This window comes from Doryrhamphus excisus, chromosome 1, assembly GCF_030265055.1.
Source record: "Doryrhamphus excisus isolate RoL2022-K1 chromosome 1, RoL_Dexc_1.0, whole genome shotgun sequence".
In the NCBI taxonomy this organism is placed as follows: domain Eukaryota; kingdom Metazoa; phylum Chordata; class Actinopteri; order Syngnathiformes; family Syngnathidae; genus Doryrhamphus; species Doryrhamphus excisus.
This window is the reverse complement of record NC_080466.1, coordinates 11,883,421-11,906,068: the sequence shown is the minus strand read 5'-3', so window position 1 is coordinate 11,906,068 and position 22,648 is coordinate 11,883,421. Positions and strand designations below refer to the sequence as shown.

Below are 22,648 nucleotides of genomic sequence, written 5' to 3'. Positions count from 1 at the left end.
TCAGCATGCAAAACATGACGTGTGCTGCTGAGCCCGTCATCTTGCAGCCTTGTAGCGAGCTGGCCGCCTTGCTTTGGAGATTAGGAGTAATCCCACTTGTCTTTGTAACGACCCCCCTCCCCACCATACCCCCACCCACTTCCCAAGGTTCTCCAGATGGGCTTCAACAAACTGAGGAACCTGACAGAGGGGATGCTGCGGGGGTTGGGCAAGCTTCAGTACCTCTACCTGCAAGCCAACCTCATCGAGATGGTCACGCCCAACACCTTCTGGGAGTGCCCCAACATTGAGAACATCGACCTCTCCATGAACAGGTATTTCAGTTTGGTCATGAACAGGAAAACTTCATCATAGCAGTCACTGGCCAAGACTAGAAATTGGCTCCAATCCAAGGATTGCTGCCTTAAATCGTGTGAAACTGCCTTTAATGTGAACAGTGCATCGTGAAAAGTAGCCAGACCACGGCAACCTTAAAAACAGCTCATTGACCTCGTCTCGAAATGAACCCTGAACATTTATGGCCCCCCACAGTCAACATATTAAATTATTATATTATATACGTACATACATACAGTATATAAGATGTATAATGTCGCTATGATGAAATAGTGTTTACGGACCCCCCAGATGACCTTGGCTGAATCCCAATTCTACCCCTTGGTCGTTGTCTTACCCCGTAGAGTGTAGAGTTGGGATTCAACCTTACTCTCTTGTGGAAACTTTGACGTCATGGTTGTATTTTCCTGTGTACCGGCAGAATAGTATCACTTTTCAAAAGTAATTTATAGTGTACTTTTAAGCTAAATGCTTCTTGTGAAGGTGTTCCTCCATAGCAGTCATCAATGAAATGACCTATGCAAAGAACAGACCTGGAGGTGGGCGCCCATCTGTCTTGCCTTCTGTGTACTTACTTCATCCAAAAATAAATCTGAACATCCAGCAGCAGCACGTTAAGGCATGACTACTATTTGATTGAAAATATACCGAAGTTCACCATCTATCTGGAGAGGTGTCACTTCCATAATGAAGCTCATCTGCTAGCTCATCATCAACTGTGTCCATCATTTGTCATCAATATCCATTCATTCGTTTTCTACTGCTTATCCTCACTAGAGTGGGAGTATGCTGGAGCCTATTCCAGCTGTCTTCGAGCGAGAGGCGGGGTACACCCTGGACTGGTGGCCAACCAATCACAGGGCACATATAGACAATCAACCATTCCCACCCACGTTCATACCTATGGACAATTTGGAGTCGCCAATTAACCTAGCATGTTTTTGGAATGTGGGAGGAAACCGGAGTACCCGGAGAAAACCCACGCATGCACGGGGAGAACATGCAAACTCCACACAGAGATGCCCGAGCCGAGATTCCAACCCAGGTCTTCCCATCCCCTGACTGTGTGACCTACATGCTAACCACTCGACCATCGTGCTAAATTTTTGCTTAGTTACCATTTGCTCAATAGATGACATATTTCAACAAAGTTGATGGATGCCGTGCAGAGTTTACCCGCCCACTTTCTCTGGCATAGTTGATTGACATGTAAATTTAACTCTTTCCTGCACGCATTATGATAACCTGCTTCAGGATTTTTTCCCTAAGTGTTTTGTGACACTTAAGCCATGAAAAAAAACATTTATCACCATCATTTTTAAAAATTATACATTTTTCAAAGAGTTGGTGACGTGTCCATTATAGTTGACAACGTGCATTTGAACGACAAATGAAATATAGTTGTAATTAAACCAATAAAAACAAAAAAAATTGTAAACAGCATAAAAAATGTTTTTGTTTAATCTTTCACATTTTTAACATATTCCAAACTGCTAAATGTACTGCAAAAACATTTAACCAGTTAAAAATTTACTTTTTTTGAATCAGTTATTACTGTCTAATTAAATCCAACCACAACAATGAGGCCTCCTCATTGATGCCTACTACTACTACTACTACTACTACTACTTATCAATCCCTCAAAACTGCTTCATTTTACAATTTGTAATGAAAACGCGATTTGCAGTGAACAGAGGTTTGATTAGAGCACCATTTCATCAATCAGATCTTCTGGAAATATGTGCAGGAAGAAATCTATTGGGTCTGTTCCCTCAATATTCACCTTACTTGAGCCAGATGGTATTTGCTGGACTACTCTGTAGGCTTTGGTAGCATGCTCTGCACCTGACCTCTACAAACTATATGGACTAAAATCCATCAAATATTGTTATAACAAAAATTCTATTGATTTGCAGCCTAAAAGTTACTGCAAATTAAGTATTTTCAAAAACAACAAAATTGAAGCAATACGATAAATTGTAGCTCAATGCACAATGTCCAATTTAGTGGACACATGATCAATCACAATTTCCTCCAATCACAAAATCAACACTTGGATAGTTTAACAATTATATTACTTCTTAGTTGTTGCTTTATGTCCCAATATTTTTTCCCTGCTAGAGTCTCCTAGAATAGAAGGAATGGACAGATATTCCTCCCCTGCAGGGCACATCTCACTTTTTTCGGCCATCTTGTTTTTGAAACGTTTTTTTTGCACTTACAAAAGTTGACCAATGAGTGGCAGTGTATGGCATGACACACTAGTGTCCACTGTAGTGACTGATGCACAACTGGGACATTAAGACTCATTCATATAGGAGAAAACAGCTTTTGAATAGCTGTCCACTGTAGTGACCACTGTCCCTGAAAGGGTTAAAAACCAGGTAATGCAAAAGTGATCCGGAAGAGATGGGTTCAAATGTGGGCTAGGCATCTTTTCAGGTACTATGGTTTCCTCTAGTACTCCAAAAGCATGCATGATATGTTCACTGGTGACTTTAGAGATGAATGTGGGTGTGAATGGTTGTTTGTCTATATGTGCCTTGTGATTGGCTGGCCACCAGTCTAGGGTGGACCCCGCCTCTCATCCGAAGATATGCTGGGATAGGCTCCAGCATGCCCCCTAGACCCTAGTGAGGACAAGCCATATAGAAAATGAATGAATGAATGCAAAAGCAATAAAAGGAATAAATTTGAGTTTTGATTATTTTAATTATTTTTGAGGGGGATTGAAGGGGATTTGTTTGGCCATGGAATCGTTCCGTACCTGGGAAGACACTGTGCCTCCTGATTTTGATGCGATAACAATGAGGTTTCATTCTCCTGTGGTCTTGAAATTGTTACTGGTCTCTTTGGCAGTTTTACCTTCAGAAAGTCACATTGACCTTGACATTGACCTTTAATGTTTTGCCTGTCCTCCTCTTTCTTCAGGATCCAGGTGCTGGACGGCAGTCTGTTCACTGGACTTTCCAAGCTGACCACTTGCGAACTTTACACCAATCCCTTCAATTGCTCCTGCGAGCTGCTGGGCTTTCTGCGCTGGCTTGGCGCCTTCCCCAACAGGACCAGCGAGAGGATGGTGTGCGATTCGCCTCAAGGATTCTCAGGGTACAATCTCCTGAGCCAAAATCCCCGCATGCCCACGCAACGCAACGCCCTGCACGTGCTCAGCTTAGTGTGCACCGAGGTCGGCGGCAACGCAACATCTTTTTACATCAACGGCTTGTTAGACGCCACCACCCTGTCCCCGGATTTCTCCCCATGTGGACTGGACGACTGCGCTTCGGGCACACCCCCCGACGAGGTGATCTATCACACCATTTTTACGGAAACCAACCCCATCATGACTCTGAAGCAGCTGCTGCACACGAGTGCTGTGATCACGGTGGAAATCCCTCATCCCTACAAAAAAATGTACATCCTGATGCTTTACAACAATAGCTTCTTCACTGATATCCAAAAGCTGAAGAATCAAAGAGAAGACATCGAGCTGAAGAACTTAAAACCCAACACGGACTACACATACTGTGTGGCCTCCATACGCAACTCTTTGCGCTTCAACCACACCTGCCTGACCATTTCCACTGGCCGCAGGGGGGGGCCGGAAAGGGTAGCCAATCAGTCGTCAGCGACCCACTACATTATGACTATCCTGGGATGCTTGTTCGGAATGCTGCTTTTCCTCGGATTTGTTGTCCACTGCCTGAGGAGGAGGAGGATCATGGAGGAGAAGGAACGCAAGATGAGCAGGATCCAGAGAACTCTGATAGAGCTCAAGTACGGTGGTGAAGGGGATATCGAAGGAAGCAGTGGCGGTCCTGTTTCTCAGAAGCTTGCCGGCGGGGACAGTTTGTCCAGGATGCCCTACCTACCTCAGGGTGCCGAGATAGATCCATACCAGCTGCAGGAGGTGGTGGAAACGCCCCCACACAAGCCTGCTAAGCTTAACTACATGGAGGTCAGAGGGTCTGGTGCGGCGCAAGATATGTCGCTGCAAGCCAACCCTCAGGGGTCTGTTGCTGAGATCTCCACCATCGCTAAAGAAGTGGATAAAGTGAACCAGATCATCAACAACTGCATAGATGCTCTCAAGTCGGAATCTACCTCCTTCCAACAGGGGATCAAATCCCCATCTTCTGCAGGTGGAGGCGCCGTTTCCACAGCAGAGCCCCAGTTGGTGCTCCTCTCTGAGCAAGGAGAGCGAGGAGGCAGAGGAGGAGAGTTCCTCTCCCCAGTCTATAAGGGAGCGAGAGGAGGGCGAGGATACCATCACTCACTGCAACGACACCACAGCATGGAGGCTCCCCCGACCTCCAAGAGGCCCAGCACATCCTCCTCTCCCGGTTCTACCCGAAGCCCACGCTCATTCCACTCTGAAGGAGCCTATCACTCCTCGGAGACTCGCTACATTGAGAGGACCTCGCCAGGCGAGAGAGGAGAAAGGGGAGGAGAGGAGACCATCCGTACTGTCAATCCGGCAGCAGCTATTCTGCGAGCTGAGGCCCAGAGAATCCGCCAGTACCACGAGCACCGCCACTCCTACCCCGGCTCCCAGCAACACCTCCAGGAACTGCAGCACCACCCCCAGATCATGCAGGAGCTTCATTACCATCCTGGTGGCCGCAAGCCCTCCGTACTGGACCCGCTCACCCTCAGCCGGCAGGCCAAGCAGCGGGAGTTGGCCTACTCGCAGCTGGCGCCACATTACCCTCTGTCACCGCAGTACCACAACCTCAGCTACTGCTCCAGCCCCGACGAGGATGAGGAGGAGGAAGAGGAAGGGCTCCTCTGCACGCCGACCCTCGGCCTGTGGGAGCGCTTCAAACTGCACCGCAAGAGGCACCGGCAGGCGTCCATGGAGGACGAAAGCTATGTGGCGGCCGGGCATGCATTACGGCGGAAGGTTCAGTTCGCGAAAGACGAGGATCTCCACGACATTTTGGACTACTGGAAGGGGGTGTCGGCCCAGCAAAAGGCCTGAGGGAAACATACACTGTGAACACACACCTGTAAATACACACAAACTCAGAAACCAGGATGTGAAGGACTCAACATACAGATCTTTCAAAGCCTTCCCAAAAACATGGCATGGAGGACCAAAATGGAGTCATACACAACCACAAAATTCCCAACTTTTACCGATTCTTTTCTAATCTAACGGAACTCACAGCTCCAACTTATGTAGCTCTTTGTATGTTTTCAGTGAGACGAGATAAAGTTAGCGGGCGACATGTCCTGAAATTTGACTTAGCTTAAACAGGAAGGGACTGCCTCCGCAAGAGACACTAACGCCCTTTTCCCACTGCACTACTCAGCTGGACTCCAGAGTGATGAGTTTCCACTAGCAAACCCAGGTACCATGGCAAGGTACTATTTGTAGTATTGCTGGTAGATTATTCAGCTTCATCGTGGACTGGATGCCAGCCGGCGTTGCTGAGCGAGGGTACATCGGCAAACCTCACTCCCTGAGCCTTGTGAGGCTCGACGCCTAGCTCTCTCGACTCTCATGCAACCGGCGGTTGCTGGTTGAACCAGGCGCTTACAACCGCGTACATGAGAAAAGCGCAACTTGCAATGCAAGAGACCTTCCTTCTACTCCGATGTTGACCATCACTGAAGTTCCCGTGACTACGGAGCAGGAGCTGTTTGGAGTGGAAAAGCGAAAGCCCCGAAGTGAGCCGAGCCAAACCGAACCGTGCAGTGGAAAAGGGGTCATGAGTAAGGTGTAACGTGCCAAAAGCCAACAAGGGATAGCGGAGTCCTTTTCTAGCTTCTTCTTGCTTTTATATTAGAGAATTTGAAGACAAAGATGTTCCAATATGTTGCTATTATTCTTATTCTTACTACGATGAATTCTTCTTCTTACTGTTCCTATGATCCTCATGGTTACTGTATCCGATTATTTCAACGTGGCATGGCTCCGTGGCGGCATGCCCCAACTGGTCGTTTGAGGCATTTTGAGACATTTGAGCGCCCCCTTTCTACAAGGAGGACCTGGTGCGGCTCCTCGGCTAACACCAGGAGGTGCTGTCCAGGTGTGAGTTAAAGTTCTATATTTGCAGCAGAGGTTTGTACCACGTGCTTTTTCAATACCTTTCCCCGGAAGTTACTTAACCACCGGCCGGCTCAGTTTCAATGTTGTTTTTTTTTTTTGTTTATTTTGAAGTTGAACTTCAAAGAAAAAAAATAACAAATCTTCAAGTGAATGTCTTTAATTCCCACAAGGGGAAACCTATCTGCACTGTTTAAAAAAAAAAAAACTAAGGAAAAAAAGAGCTAGAACTCTTGTCGACTTCCTTCCTGAAACACCGTAGCTCCACTGTGTCCCTGTTTGGAACTGGGTTACTTGCTTTTTCTTTGGTTTTGGTTTATAATCTCTGGTTCCACTGTGGTGCCGTCGTGCCAACTTGAGTGTTTTGCAAACAATTTCAGGCACGATCTATATACAGACCTCCTAGCGTACAACGGTACACACAGTACGCATACAGTATACAGTACATGCTGTATGAAACATCCAACCACAATTTGCACAAGATCGTGTCACCTTTCAATCGTCCAATCATTCTTAAGACCAAAGTACTGTGGAAATCTATTGACCCCCTGTAGAACACCCCTCCCCCACCCCAAAACAACAAATGCATACGCTCAAGTGTACTCATGCAGAGTCCGCCGCTGACGCAGATGATGAATGTATTCTTTGCCAACAGTCAAATTACTTCTCATGATGAGTTTATAGACCACAAGGGCCCTCTCACAAGTCCACGGAAGTTGTGCATTTATGGTGACCTGTTGAAAAAGTTGTAACTTTTTACACTGATGGGATTTTTTTGTGTTAGAATCAGTTGTCAGAATGTGAAGGACAAGAAAGGACAAAAACACAGTGGCAACAGCAGAGGTTAATTAGTTCAATCTGTGCCAAAACTCTGCTAAAGCCATCAAGGGGACACCTCAAGCCGAGACGAAAGCTGATGTTGACTAGTTGTGACATGCAAAAAAAGCCACTTTCTCACAAGAATTTAGTAAGATTTTGTACAACAAAGTGCAAAATTAGTACAGTGGAACCTCCAATATTGCCACTTGACCTAATCCTAACTGAGCCCACTCCGAGCCTAACCCCGGCCCGATCCACAACCCCAACCCCAACTCTGAGCCCATCCCAACCCTATAACTCCAACCACAAGCCCAGCCCCAAACTCTAGGCCCAAGCCCAAAACTGAGCCCATTCCAACCCTATAACTCCAACCACAAGCCCATCCCCAACTCTAGGCTAAGCCCAAAGATGAGTCCATTCCAACCCTAACCCCAGCCTCAATTCCAACTCTGAGCCCATCCTAACCATAATCCCAGCCCTATGACTCCAACCACAAGCCCAGCCCTAACTCTAGGCTAAGCCCAAAGCTGAGCCCATCCCAACCCTAAACTCAGCCCTATGACTCCAACCACAACGGCAGGCTCTACTCTAGGCTAAGACCAAAGCTGAGTCCATCTCAACCCTAACCCTATGACTCTAACCACAAGGCCAGGCCCAACTGTAGGCTAAGCCCAAAGCTGAGCCCATCCCAACCGTAAACTCAGCCCTATGACTCCAACCACAACAGCAGGCTGAACTCTAGGCTAAGCCCAAAGCTGAGCCCATCCCAACCCTGAACTCAGCCCTATGACTCCAACCACAACAGCAGGCTCAACTCTAGGCGGCTAAGACCAAAGCTGAGCCCATCCCAACCCTAAACTCAGCCTGATGACTCCAACCACAAAGCCAGGCTCAACTCTAGGCTAAGCCCAAAGCTGAGCCCGTCCAAACTGTAACCCCAACTCCAGCTCCAATTCAAAGCTCAACCACAGCCGTAGCCCAACTCCCAGCTGTTTAACAGCAATCCTAACCACCATTGCCACCCAGCTCCACCTCTAATCCTAACCCCAGCCCAGACCGTGGAAATTTAGAGGTTCCACTGCAGTCTGTAGAAAACGTCTAATTATAATAAGTAATTATATATATATTTTTTTCTACTTTCAAAAATATATTTTTGAAATGAAATGAGTTGTAGTGCTTAACATTTGACTAAATTCTGGAGAGAACAGACTGGCCAACGTTGATTGTTGTGTGATGAAATGGTACAAAGAAACCTTTCTGAGCGCCGGTAACGCCACAATCGAGGGCGATGACATCACAGCTTTTTTTATGGAGCTGGACGTCTTTCCGGAGCCCATCCGAAAGCAGAGCGACGAGCCTGCCCGGATTGTGGCTTCAGCTCCACAGCAGCCTTAAAATATTCCACTTTTTCTGCTCTTCTTTTCTGGGTCTGCCATCTTTTCAACCTTGTGCTTTCTTCTTGTTGACCGACGAGTAGACGCTATTGTCCATCTTGTCCGTGCCGCCATGTGCGACCGCTTGTGCCGGACTTGTCAGAGCGGCAGACAACGAGTTGACGAGGACGCTGATGGGAGCGCTGATGCTCATCGGGACTTTCAAAGCCGGAATGCTGTGAGACGGACACAAACGATAGCGGAGACGCCTCAGCGGAAGACTTTCTTTCTTTTTTCCTGTCCAACCATTTAAAAGAGCACAATAAAGTTTCACCGTTTCTCCTTTCTTTGACAAATCATGAGTGGATTCTTTGCATGTTGGGAAATCATTGCTTTGTTGCTCCAAGCTGGATTTAGCAGAAAGAGAGTCCATATGTTCCCATACTGGACTCTGATTGGTTCATCCGTCCCATCACTTCCATTGACATTGTCAATGTCAATGACAATTGTCATTTCTTTGAATATTTTTTTATTTCCAGCCTTATTTTGAGTTTTTTTCATTATTTTTGTGCAAGGTTCCCACTGCCATTAAAGTGGACCTATGATTCTTTTTCCCCGTTTCGGGTCTATGAATAGAGTTAAAATGTTGTATTCTGGTGTTAAACCATGCCGATGTTTCAGATCATGAGGTTTGGATATTTGGAAGTGATCCCTGAAACAAGTTTGGGATGGCTCAGATTTTCTAAGAGTTCTACTGACGTCAATGTTTTCATACTTGGTAATGATAATGGTTTAATTTGATTTGAACATGCATCAAATTACAATTCAGTCAATTCACAGTTCCACATGTCCAAAAGGAGTAGGAAGAAGCAAAGCTTATTAAATCCTACCCCTCCATTTGGTTCTTTATAGTAGTAGTAACTGTTACATTTGTTCACTTCCTTTTTTTTTTTTAATGTAATTTATTTTATTAATTTTTATTTTTTGATTTTTTTTTTTTACGTACCGAAGTACGAGGTGATATGACCATACAATGACATAATGGGTACTATTATGCTTGGGATGTGTCATTTAGGACAGGAATATGTGACACTCGCTTTAGTACGATTTTTGGGACCAACGCTTTGCATGTCGAGGAACAGTTGAGACGAAAAAGGGGAACGAGACAAAAACAAAGGAGGAGCAGCAAAAGAGGAGAGGAAGAAGAGTGTGGTGTGTGTGGAAAGGCTGCCATGCTTTAAGTGTTGTGATGAATTAAAGATGGAGGAGAATTGCTTTGAAACATTTAGTGAGGAGATGATTTCCGTAAAGCAACCTTCCCAACTTCTTTACTGCTTGCTCATGCTGCGTGTGTTCTTGTTGTCTTTCTATCTATTTGTGTTATCTCTTTCATGACACAAAGAAAATATAAGGACTGTATATACTGTACAGACTATACAGTACAGTACTGTACTGTGTATAACAAGGGGTGTCCAAAGTGTGGAACACGACACATGTTAGAAACAAAAACAGCTGTGGTCGAGGCAAAAACTCAGGTGTGGGAGGAATTAGGTGAAGCCATGGAGCACGACTTTTGGTCGGCCTCGAAGAGGTTCTAGCAAACCCGGTCCAGTGCCCCCGGAGTACGCGATTGGTGGCGAGCCACTACGTACCATCCAGTCCTTGTCTAAACAGGGAAAACACACCTACAGAGTAGTAGAGCCGCTTCTAGTCTGGATGCTTCCCGGACGCCTCTATGGTGAGGAGTTCCCGGTATGCCCGGTATAAGCTACCGGAGCCGGTAGAAGGCCCCGGGGCAGACCTAGGACACGCTGGAGGGATTATGTTTCACAGCTGGCCCGGGAACACCTTGGGGAACGCCTTGGGGTCCTCTCGGTGGAGCTGGAAGGGTGGCTTGGGATCGCTGCTGATAAAATATATTATAGATATATATATAGATTATATATAGATATTCGAGTTATATTATTTTCAAAAAATTATAACTTATTTTTAAAAAAATTATAAAAAATAATGAATAAAAAATAAAATAAAAACACAAATCATATTTATTAACTAGGAATAAATTGACCAATGATTTTTCCATATATCCACCAATAAACCTGTAAGGAAATAATAATAACATCTATAACCTGATGGATGGCTGAATCAAAAACTATGAAAATATAATTGTCAACATGACCCCCCCCCACCCCCCACACACTAACTTAAAGGTACCAAATACCACCCAGAAGTGCATCCAATTCTACACAAGTTCCTACTACACTACTACTACAACTACAACTAAGTTCTACACAAGTACTTACTTAACCGTTTAAAGGCAAAGTCAACATTACACTGTCAACAGCCTTAACGTTAGCGAGCTAATGCTAACAGAGCCAACAGGAGAAGCCCAACCCCCGGAAGTAAATAGCAACTAAATGCAGCCCAACGGAGTCAAACTCCGCTATTACTGATAGTTGAAAACAGCATCGGAAACCCAGCAGAGGTGAAAGGTCGTATGTTTATAAACAAAATACGGATGCTAACTAACTAAGTTGAGCCTCCTCTGTTGCTGGGAGGGGCACGCAGACTGCTCTGTGTCGCTCTGTCCCCGCCCCCTACTGCTGAACACCAGTCCCTCATTGGCTGATCCGGACATAGACTGTGGTCTCACCAAGAAATGCAGCTTTTTGATGTTTTCATTGTTCCCTGATACTACTATTTTAAAAATATTTGTTCCAATGAATTATTCGTAAAAAATAAACAAGTAATTATTTGTGCGTTCCGAATACCGTATTGGGATTAGGTTCCACCCCTAGCATACACTAGCTTCTTGGAACACAGCACACAAAAACATAGACCTTTCCCCGTGTTGTCTTGAATGCAGCATAATCGTAGGTTTGGACAGTAGAGGTTTGGGGGGGAGGGGCTTGGCAATAGCTGCTTTCCTTAACTTTTGTCTACACTCATTACAGCATATGGATAGTTCACCTAAATATATCGAGATATGACTTACGGGCCATATGACACATTAAAATGTCCATCTATGCAGCTTTTTTTTTTTTAAATATAGGCTCATCATCATCTGATCAGTATTCACTTCCTTATGAATGCTGTGAGGAGACTCACATTCTCATTGTAGAGGACTTCCTGCTTTACACCTACCAATCATTGATCAACGTGCTGAACCAGAACTTTATTTCCATCCCATATGGAAATGCAAAATGCAAAAAGAATGAATAAGAATGCAAAAAGAGGAGGTGTTCAAGGAACTACACGGTACCAGACCCCCCGGCCTCTTTGATGGCCACGTCTGGCCCATGTACTTGAAACACAAGAAAATCATGCAACCCCGTGTGAGTTTGGCCACCATGATGGTGAGCATGTGAGCAAAACATGTGATAGACGCTCCAAAAGCAGTGGCGGGGCTTTCCAGCCACCCCACTGACCATCTAGTCTAAGTATAGGTTTGTTTAGAACGGGAGGTTGGGTACCCGTGGTGTACAGTGTAGGTGTAGGTGTGTTTGGAACAGGAGGTAGGACACCTGTGGTGTATAGTGTAAGTGTGTTTGGAACGTTAGGTAGGACACCCGTGGCGTATAGTGTAGGTGTGTTTGGAACGGGAAGGAGGACTCCCGTGGTGTATAGTGTAAGTGTGGTTGGAATGTAAGGTCGGACACCTGTTGTGTATAGTGTAAGTGTGGGTTTGTTTAGAACGGGAGGTAGGACACCCGTGGGGTATAGTGTAAGTGTGTTTGGAACGGGAGGTAGGACACCTGTTGTGTATAGTGTAAGTGTGGGTTTGTTTAGAACGGGAGGTAGGACACCCGTGGGGTATAGTGTAAGTGTGTTTGGAACGGGAGGTAGGACACCTGTTGTGTATAGTGTAAGTGTAGGGGTGTTTGAAACGGGAGGTAGGACACCCGCGATGTATAGTGTAAGTGATAGTGTGTTTGGAACAGGAGGTAGGACACCCGTGGTGTATAGTGGAGGTGTGTTCGGAATGTTAGGTAGGACACCCGTGGTGTATAGTGTAAGTGTGTTTGGAACGGGAGGTAGGACACCCGTGGTGTATACTGTAAAGTGTTTGGAGTGACAAAGCAAAGTGAAAAAGCGCTGCCTGGGCACTTTCTGTCAGCTGATGAATATTTAATGAGCTATCAGCCTGAATGCTAATTAGTTTGGATGGCTGATGAAGTCAAGATAACCAAGACTTCACCTCCGTCATGAGCAATTCACATTCATATTCATCCATGGCAACACCAGTTTGCATCCACCTTTGTTGTACTGTCTATCATGCCAAGGGAAGCCCCTGGCCAAATTGGGCCCCAAGTAAAATGTTATTAGGAGCCCCCACTTATACCCCTGCCCATCCCAAATCCATCATCGGTACAAAATGTCCATACAACAACATGCCATTTAACTTGACAATGTTTACTAAGAATAGCATATGTGCTTTATAAGTATAGATACACTACTTTGTATGAGTCAAATAAAATTTAATTCAACCATTCCATTCCGCTTAGCCGGGTCCGGGTCGCGGGGGCACCAGTCTCAGCAGGGAGGCCCAGGCATGTTCACTTTTCTCCACCAATGTTTTACTTTGGGGAAAGGCAGGCTTCTATTAGCACATGGGATGGATGGTTCCCGGCACGTTAACCGTAATACCCGAAGTAATTACGCCCGCAATCTGCCGCTGCGATCGGTCCGTGAGCATGATTATGTGTTGTTATATTTCCCATCCACTTGAATTGGTCTCAGGTCCGCAAAAAGTTGTTTTTCTCCCTTTTCTAGTCAGGAACTGATATTTCCACGAAACTATCCCATGTGCTTCCCTATGATTACTAAAGAATGCAATATAAACCAACTTTTTTCTGATGAAAGATGAGAGCCTTGTCTTCCTTCCATCCATTTTCTGTACCACTCATCCTGACTCGGGTGGACTGGTGGCACATATAGACAAACAACCATTCCCACCCACATTCATACCTATGGACAATTTGGAGTGGCCAATGAAGCTAACATGTTTTTGGAAAGGGGGAGGAAACCGGAGTACCCGGAGAAAAGTCACACACAGGGAGAACATGCAAACTCCACACAGAGATGCTCGAGCGAAGAATCCAACCACATGCTAACCACTCCGCTCCGCCTCTCCCCGATCCAACCTGAGGAAAAGTGGCCTGGTCCATTTCCACTGTCACACAAATGGCACCAAAGAGCAGCAAAGCTACTTTGATAGGCTTGCTGGTGAGAGTAACGAATAAAAGAGCGGGGACGATGAGGGAGAGGAAGGTGAGGTGGAAGAGGGTGCAATGGAAGGCAAGTTGCTTCAACTTGACAGGTTTGTGCTGCGGGACAAAAAGGTTGATTTAGCACAAAGGGAGAACTCAAAGGCGCCTTCTTCCCGCAAAAAGAACATTTCTTCACAATCGCTCAATGAAATACTGGAGAACAGTGATTCCCAACCAGGGGCTGGCGTACCCCTAGCGGTGATGAGAGGTAATGAGAGGTAAATATTCATTTCATGCCAAGCCAGAATAAAATGGAAGGTGTGTGCTACCACTCGTTTCCCCAGGGAGACAATAAGCTGTGACGCATCTGCAGCAAATCCTAACAGCTGTGTATCAACATGTATGAATGGGGAGGGGGGTGCGCTCATGATAGGACAAAAAGGCTCTTAGGGTAAACAGGTAGGGGCCGGTGCTAATTCAAAATAACTCTGACTACCTATGATTTAAAAATGTGAGATGAGGCGAGATGACCCGTGCTGTGCTGTGCTGTGAGACAACGCTCCTTTTTTCCTGCCTGTGGACGTTAACGCCTAAAGCCATGGAGGACTTTCCAACTGCTGGATGGAAATGAAAGTTATGTAGAATATGAATTGGGTGTGAAATATGGTCTTTAATCGTATCAGCAACCACGAATGATCCCATGAATGGAAACACTTGATCACCTGAAATGCCAGCGCCGTGCTGTTTGAAAAGTGCCAGAGACCTCTGTGGCGTCACAGCGACTGCTCGGGGCTTGTGTGCCCCAATACAGTGCACCTTTCTGGGTCACAGCAGGTGGCTCCTCCCCCTCTATACTCTGGTTCTCCTAATGGTAGCATTATTTAGTATTCATTCATTAATTTTCTACTGCTTATCCTCACAAGGGTCGCGGGGGTGCTGGAGCCTAACCCAGCTGTCTTCGGGCAAGAGGTGGGGTACACCCTGGACTGGTCACCAGCCAATCACAGGGCACATATAGACAAACAACCATTCCCACCCACATTCATACCTATGGACAATTTGGAGTCGCCAATTAACCTAGCATGTTTTTGGAATGTGGAAGGAAACCGGAGTCAATGCAAACTCCACACAGAGATGCCTGAGAGTGCAATCGAACTCTGGTCTCCTAGCTGTGTGGCCTGCATGCTAACCACTCGTCCGCCGTGCAGCCCAGTATTTATTTGATAGACTTTATGCTACAAGATGCATCATTTAGGCAAAAAAGTCAAGTTTTTGGCCTAATTGGCGGCATTTATTAAAGGGGACCCATTACACTCATTTTTTAGCCCTGTCTAATGCGTTGTGGACTCCTATAGAGCAGATACACACAATAACCCACACAGAATGCTTTTTAGATCTTCCAGAATCTGCACCGATCCCACCTGGATCTCCAAAACAGCCATGGTCCGCCTGCGGGCACGTCCACACCACTGTGATTGGTCACACTCAGCTTGTACAGCTCGTACCCAGACACGCCTACAGTCTGGAAGTCCGGACTTTAAGCCAGTGGTAGTTAAACAAAGCGTTCACAGCCATCCCAAACTTGTTCAGGGATTCCTTCCAAGCACAAACCTTATTCTCTGAAATTTTGGCATGGTTTAACACCAGAATACAACATTCTAACTACATTTATAGGTCAGAAAAGGGAGAAATCATATATCCCATCTTGTGAATAGATTTTTGACAAACCGTGACAGAGTGAAGTCGTGAAATTCTGTCACCAGTAGGTCCCCCCCCCCCCAGCTCCTGGACCACGTCTAACCTCCTTCCTGCTCCCTACAAAAAGACCACAAGGAGAAACTTCAGTAGAACGTTTATGTTCAACAAACACAAAAAAGTGAAAAGGGACAGAGGTTAAAAAAAAACAAAAAACTCCTGACAACTTTGTCATGAAGTAATGGAACAATAAAAAAATGTCAAGCAGTGGTTTGCCGGCCAAAGAGTTCAAGGGTCACCGCCGAGATGAAGACAGGGATGCTGTTCTGGTGATGAAGGTGAAGGTTCACCATCTCATCCAGGCTTTTGGAGAAGGTCGTTTCCATCAGCTGCATGTTTCCTGTCGGGCCCTGCACACACACACACACACACACACACACACACACACACAGTTAAAGAGAAAGACTTTCAAAGTAAAAGTGTCATCACTATGTTGTTTCCATCTGCTGGGAATTGTCACAATAATGTGCATGTGCGTGTGTGTGTGTGTGTGTGCGTGTGCGAGCATCCACGGCAGACTGAAGGTGTCTAAATCTGTGTGGATTAATTAGAAGGAGCAGCTCAGGGCGATAGAGTGAAGGAGAGAGTGATGAGGGAAACGAGGGATGGAGTAATTAAAACATTGCATGGAGGAAGCGAGGAAGCGAAGGAGGAGCAGAACGGCGTAGTGTGCTGGGAGACGTCTTCCAATCAGCCCACACACACACACACACACACACACACACACACACACACACACACACAGTATTTGACAAGAAGCCTATAGATCACAGAAAGCATCGGCCCTCACGTGAGAACATGCACGGGGTACAGGTGCCCATTTAACAGTGGGCGTCACAAAATCTGATGAGACCTCGCCCCACCCCCACCAAGAGCAATATAAATAAATCAATGAATCACACATGAAATGAAAATAACCATAAGTATATGAGTATATGTCATAGTCATACTGTATGTTCGTCTCTGCCATGCAAGGTAATGTAGGTATTGGGGGGGGGGGGGGGGGGGGGGGGGTATGGATAATGAGCCCATCAACACAAACAAGCCGGTTATGCTGAATTCCTTCAAAGGCGATAACAACATAAAATGCAAGAAAACCACTCTACCCGGTTTCCCCATATGGTAAAAAAAGAATAAACCCACATGTAAATGCAGAGCCTTCGTCCTGACATCCAACACTCACTGAGACATTTGGGGGGCAAAGTACGTAAATACCAACAGACATGTGAATTTCTGTGCATTGAAAGAAAGTCATGCTGTTTAAAAGTCAGTTTCCAAGAAATGCTGTACATGTTTGACAGACAGTACAAACTGCCAGAATGAAAGATGACATTAAAAGATTATTATTATATATTATAACAGCGGTTTACCTGGTTTCAAAAAATGTTGACAATATCTTGTAGCGTCAATTTGTGGGACAATAATCATTTCAAAATGCACCTGTGTTGTTTTGTGACAAAGGTAAATAAAAGTTTGTTTGTCGGATTATATTTTTTCATTGTAATGTGAATGGGCACCAGTGGCAGAGCTACGCGGTGGCCACTTCCTGTGACTTCCTGTTTCATGTTGTATGATGGCTGGCTTCGAGCAATGGCAGGACGTTACGCGGCTGTAGTAAATCAAGAGTTCATGGAGGACGAGGAGGAGGAATATGTTTTAACAAGGATACAAAAACACTGTGCCAGGACAAGCCACGATCAGAGGAGTGAATGCACAAGTCACTGCATTTCTTGGGGCCAATCTTGGTACGTTGATCATTAAAATTCAAAGGAAATTTGAACTTTGAGTATTTAAAGAAGACAGAAATGTGATGAATTATTCATGTCTGCTTGAGAAAAGCGTAGAAGTGTATTTTGATGGCTTTTACAGCCTTAAACACATACATCATCATTGGAGAAAAACACACTTGGCTGCTTCGCAAAGGCGTGGATGCTCTCAGAGGCTTCCATCAATAAAGGCAGCTTATTACCAGGCTGCTGACTTTCTAATGAGTTATCCAAGCCTACTGTACACACACACACACACACACACACACACACACACACACACCATGTAGTGTATCATGGTCTCACTGCATGGCTCTGTCGGTGCCCTCCTCTCTGCATTTTCTTCTTTTCTGCCTTCTCTCAGGCTCTCACTCGCAGCTTCCTGCACGACTCTGCTGCATCAAAGATGAGAACACCCCCCCCCCGCCCCAGTTACCATGGAGACCAGAGTTTGCCCTCTCAGTGCTTCGCTGACATGAAGCTAACATGGAGCTTAATGAAGACACACACACAAATCAAGACTTTTGGAAGGGCGAGTCACGGGTCGCGTTCCCAGCAGAATTTCAGCGTCCAAATATGTAAACGTACCAAAACCCTTTTAGCATTTCCAAATGATGGGAGTATTTTGAAAAGCCAATTTCCAACATTCCTCACATATTCCTTGGCTACATAACTGCGATGTACCAGGGGTCGGCAACCCTTACTCAAGAGAGCCATTTTGCCCCCTCTTATGTGAAAAACCAACATTAGACACGTTTACATGAGTAGTTTTTCCCTTTCCGAATGACCTTTCCAAAAGCAATGGTATACATGGAAAGGAATATTCCAATCTCTTGTCTATATGCGGCGCTATAATCAAACAGTATAGTCAATGGGGCATGCGCAGTAAAACGTAAACATCAACATCATGTGATACCGACTTCCCAGAGTTTTTCTTTCACTCGTCAGAATAACTCCGTATTGCCAGTTTTTCCTTCATCCAGTCTTGAAATTTAGTTTGGATCAAAAACAAACTTTCCGCAGCAGTCCAGTGCAGACTGCTGGCTTCCATTTTTAAAAGTGAAGAACGTCTGGAGCTGCGTGTTACGTCATATCTGAGCATGCGCTGAAAGAATGCACACGGGATAAATTTAAAGATAAAATATCAAAAAGATCAAATTCAATCTTGCTAATATCTTATAATTAAACTCGGGACATGTTTTATATAGATATATATATTTTTTAATAAAACTGGACTTTCCACAGATGGCAGTAATGCACACGAAAGCTGCTTGCCAACCGCCAATGAACAACAGTAGAAGAAAAACACCAAAAAGAAGAACGCACCCTGACAACTTTCCGTTTGAGCAGGTACAAGATACCTCAATCGGATTGGGGAAAGGGATATTCCACCCCTGTTAATCCGATTGTATGTTAATTCGGATTGGCACTTTTCTTTGGGAATGAGGTATATACAAAGCAAATAAACCGAATGCATATTTGGGTGTGTTTTGGGTCTGTTTTCTTCTGAAAAAAGGCTGCGATGGATGTTGATGAATTATGAATTATTTTCCTGGATGTATTCATGGTTCGCCACGCGAGGGGCATAAACGCATATTTTCATTGGCTAATTATAAGCATATTTACAAATCCGATGTAAAAGCTTTACTTTGATAAACAATATATACTTCAAAATGAGCTAATAAAACAACCTTTTTAGGAGAATGACTAGCGGCCTACAGCTGCGGAGCCGCGGGTTGCGTACCCCTGCTATACGCTGTACAGCAGCTGTTTACCCCTAGTGGGCTTCCACCACGTACACACAAAATACTTCACTTGTACTCGGCCACATTCAAATACAGTAGAAATGGCAGAAATGCTTGGGACAGGATCTCATCCCCGACCCGGAGATGGCACTCCACCGTTGTGAACCATGGACTCGGACTTGGGAGGATTTACGAACATGGACACGAGTTCCAGACCGTGAAGCCATCTTCACCGGGAGCAACATTCCCACTAGCCTCCTGGGAAGACTGACATCAAGCATGCCCACAGCCATCAGCTACTTATCATTGGGTGGGGTGGGGGGTGCTGGTGGGGGGTGTGATAAACAGTGTATTTCACTTTACTGCTTCTTTGTAATAGCTTTTTGTCTCACTCCCATTCCTTTTACCATTTTGAATCACTACTTAGAACCTCCCTAAGATGTATCAGTGCATTGATGTAGGGATGTGTTATCACATCTGGCTACCTCAGCAGTGGTTGCTGATATCTGGGCTTCCGATTGGCCAAAATGTGCATGACAGCTAGTGTAATGCCTTTTTATGTGGACAGACTTTCCACTTGCCTTTTTGAAGAAAAAGTCCAAAGCTGCAAATAAAACCATATTCAAATAGTGACCTTGTCAATACTCATTTGCATATTCACTCAGCCATCCCTAACAAATGGTGGTAAACTATTGCTGACCTTTGCGGCAAGCACCACGGTTCAGGTGTTTTCCCTTCCAGTCAAGTAAAAACAAACAAACGTTTCAAGCAGACGTCTAAAAGTTGCCGTCTAAGTGCCGAAGACAAGAAAAGGAGCGCTATGCCATTCAGCCTCCTCTTTTCATTTGTCGATCCAATTAAAGGAAATCAATACTTCCTGCTCCACATGCAGGGCGGGGCTTATTAGTGACCTCGTCCAAGCACGCAGGTCTTGTGGCGCCTCCGGCCCCCCCAGACCTGCTCAATCAAAGACATCCTATAAATATTGCTTCTTTTTGTTTTGCCCCATAATGAGGGCAAATAATCCAGATTACCAAGGTATATTTACTTGACAGGTTGTTGGCAAAAGCACACGGAGCAGCGTGACCTTTGAGTGATGGATGAGGTCATTAATGAGCACCAGGCTGGGAAGGTTTTTACCATGCGTGTTGATTCCGTGCAGACAGGAAGTGACTTTCACAGGTCAGGCCGAGCGTCCGCCTGCGTTGATCCACGCTCTTGACGGATCAGTTAACCTTTGTCTCCGCGGTCGGCCGCTAACAAGGAGATGGTCTCCAATTTAGGCCGGTCGGGTGTCTCCCCGACAGCGTGGTTCACGGACAACGTTACTACTTCCCTTATTTGCTCCTCCTCCGCACCGTCCATGAGCAGCAGTCACCAGGTCTATGGAGGGGCTGAGCTGTCCACTGGCGTGTTGACGTGGGAGGGACGGAAAACACGAGGAATTTAATTGAATAAACATAAATATGCAGATGAGCATATTTCAATTTAAATGCAGATTTTGGCATTCAGGAAGGAGACATTCCCTTCAGATCCTAAGAATAATGATTGACTCAGCAGCACGTCTTTCCATATTCATTTTGAAATCAGCGTGGTGTTTACCACTTAAAGACGGCCAACTAATGACCAGGAAGGAAAGCGCTTGTCTTTGCTGAGCTCATCACGTGGCTTCAACACTAACAATTAAACACGCGCATTTGAAGCAGAACGCGGCTCTGTTTCCTTCGGACCTGCCAAACGTCTGGAACGCGTCAACAACACATGGCCAAGCCGCCATAGCTATTAACCTCTGACCTCACGTCAAGCCAGGTGGAAGAAATGGTGCAGCGTGAACATGGCGTACCCCATATTTGTTAATTAAGGGTTAGGGTTAGGTTTAAGCTGGAGTATTTCTCAAACAGGAAACTCAGTCATGTCAACGCATCATGAACTGCTGGAGCACTTTTCTCCAGGCATGGCAGTAATTAAGATCCATCATTAGCGGCACTTCACCATGAGCGTCCAATTACAAAGAGAAGGGCACTTGCTTTCTTTTTCTTCCCTTTTTAACCTACTAAAGGAATACATCACCTGTTATGTTGAAAACGTGCCTAATGAGACAGTGTGTTGACTACTATTTTGCTGAGCTTATTTAGCTCAGAAGGGCCGTTGGACACCCCTGCAGGCCACCACAGGACGAACACTGAAGGGGTACCAACAATTTTGTCCATGTGTGTAGTTGGTAAAAGTACATCATCTCCATCACTTGATTGTTCCGCTTTTGACAGAGGAGGTGCCCAAGTTGTCATGAAGGCCCCTTCCTCATGGACACGATTCCCCTCCCCCCAGCTCACCCTTTAAGCTGTCTTCTGCATACGCCCAACACTTAAACACATCTTAAAATGCAGCTCCGTCAACTATCCATCAGTCAGCTGCATACTTTGGAGCTGTTGCTACATGCTAACCTAGCATGATGTTGCTGTTAAAATACTGTGTAATGTTAGCATTTTAGCTCACATTGCTACGCTAGTCTTGCTAACGTTTGTGTCCTCCGTTAGGTTGTGCAGAGGGACACCTTTCATTGCGGCCGTCAAAGCTGAAGATGTGGACAGCCCGTTGAACAGGAAATGAAGCAGAACATTTTCCTGCCTGACTGACAGCTGTCCAGCAAGCGGCATGTTCGGGTGGGTTTGGGGTGTATCATGTTGCCATGGCGACTGCGGGCATATGCTGTGGCCATCAACCAGAGGAGCAAGTATCCTACCCTGAGGGAGATCGGGGACGACAAGCAGTCTTGTCTCCTCTGGACTTGAAGCGCCGACATTCTCCTCAGAAGATTTAAACATCCACTGAGAAGTCGTCCACTCAAAGTCTAGGTGGGTGGGATAAACACGGGTCTGGATGGGTAGTCTGATGGAAAAACTCTTCAGGTCAAGACTCTGTGATAGACCTGCAATGCCGCATTGTGTCATAAATTTAATACAATTCTTGAACGCATTATGGAATACACCTGCAACCTTCAGGTTGAGAGATGACCACTCTACCACCTGAGCCACGCCACCCGAGACATACCACCCAAATGACCACCGTTGGCTCTGAGGCCCCATGAGGCCCCGATCCACTGTGTCCTAACGACCATCTTTTGACACCACCCAAATTATTCCTGTCTAGACAGGACTCCTCCTTTAGAGGATAAATACACTGGGTCTTAGAACCAAGCTGTCAGACTACAGGTGTACTATCTAGCCAGACTGGTGAATGTCCCACCCAGTCTTTGAGCAAAAAGTGATGAAGATGAGAAGCCAAACATCATCCAAGACAACCTGAACAGTCCAGCTGCAATCCATGCACTAACGCATGGCTGCTGTGTTTGGCCACGCTATTTCTATTTCTGACTAGATTGCTAGGGGCAACAAATATATTTGTATTATGTCATGCCTTTTCTGCCTTCCATTCACAAATGGAAGCAAATTGTGACGGGAGGTGTGGGATAACTCAGGACCCCAACTAAGGAAATGTAATCAAATGCATACTCTGTAGAAATAAAGCATACCAACCAAACTACCAGCAGTAGATGAGAATGGTAAAAACAAATAAGACAAACTGCACAGGT

The 22,648-nt window shown here is 45.5% G+C and overlaps 2 protein-coding genes across 4 annotated transcripts in view; one reads left to right on the top strand and one right to left on the bottom strand.

The window, feature by feature from the left end:
- Positions 1-16,453, top strand: part of LOC131142006 (protein ELFN1-like) — a 79,820-nt gene extending 63,367 nt beyond the window's left edge. Inside the window, exons 5-6 of the mRNA XM_058091637.1 lie at positions 148-314; positions 3,268-16,453. Coding sequence (XP_057947620.1) covers positions 148-314; positions 3,268-5,317 — 2,217 coding nt within the window. The 3' untranslated portion in view covers positions 5,318-16,453. The remainder of the gene's footprint in view (positions 1-147; positions 315-3,267) is intronic.
- mad1l1 (mitotic arrest deficient 1 like 1) overlaps positions 15,631-22,648 on the bottom strand; it is a 54,709-nt gene continuing 47,691 nt past the window's right edge. For all 3 annotated transcript variants that reach the window (XM_058091639.1, XM_058091638.1, XM_058091641.1), the window contains exon 18: positions 15,631-15,895. In XM_058091639.1, coding sequence (XP_057947622.1) covers positions 15,746-15,895 — 150 coding nt within the window. In that variant the 3' untranslated portion in view covers positions 15,631-15,745. The remainder of the gene's footprint in view (positions 15,896-22,648) is intronic.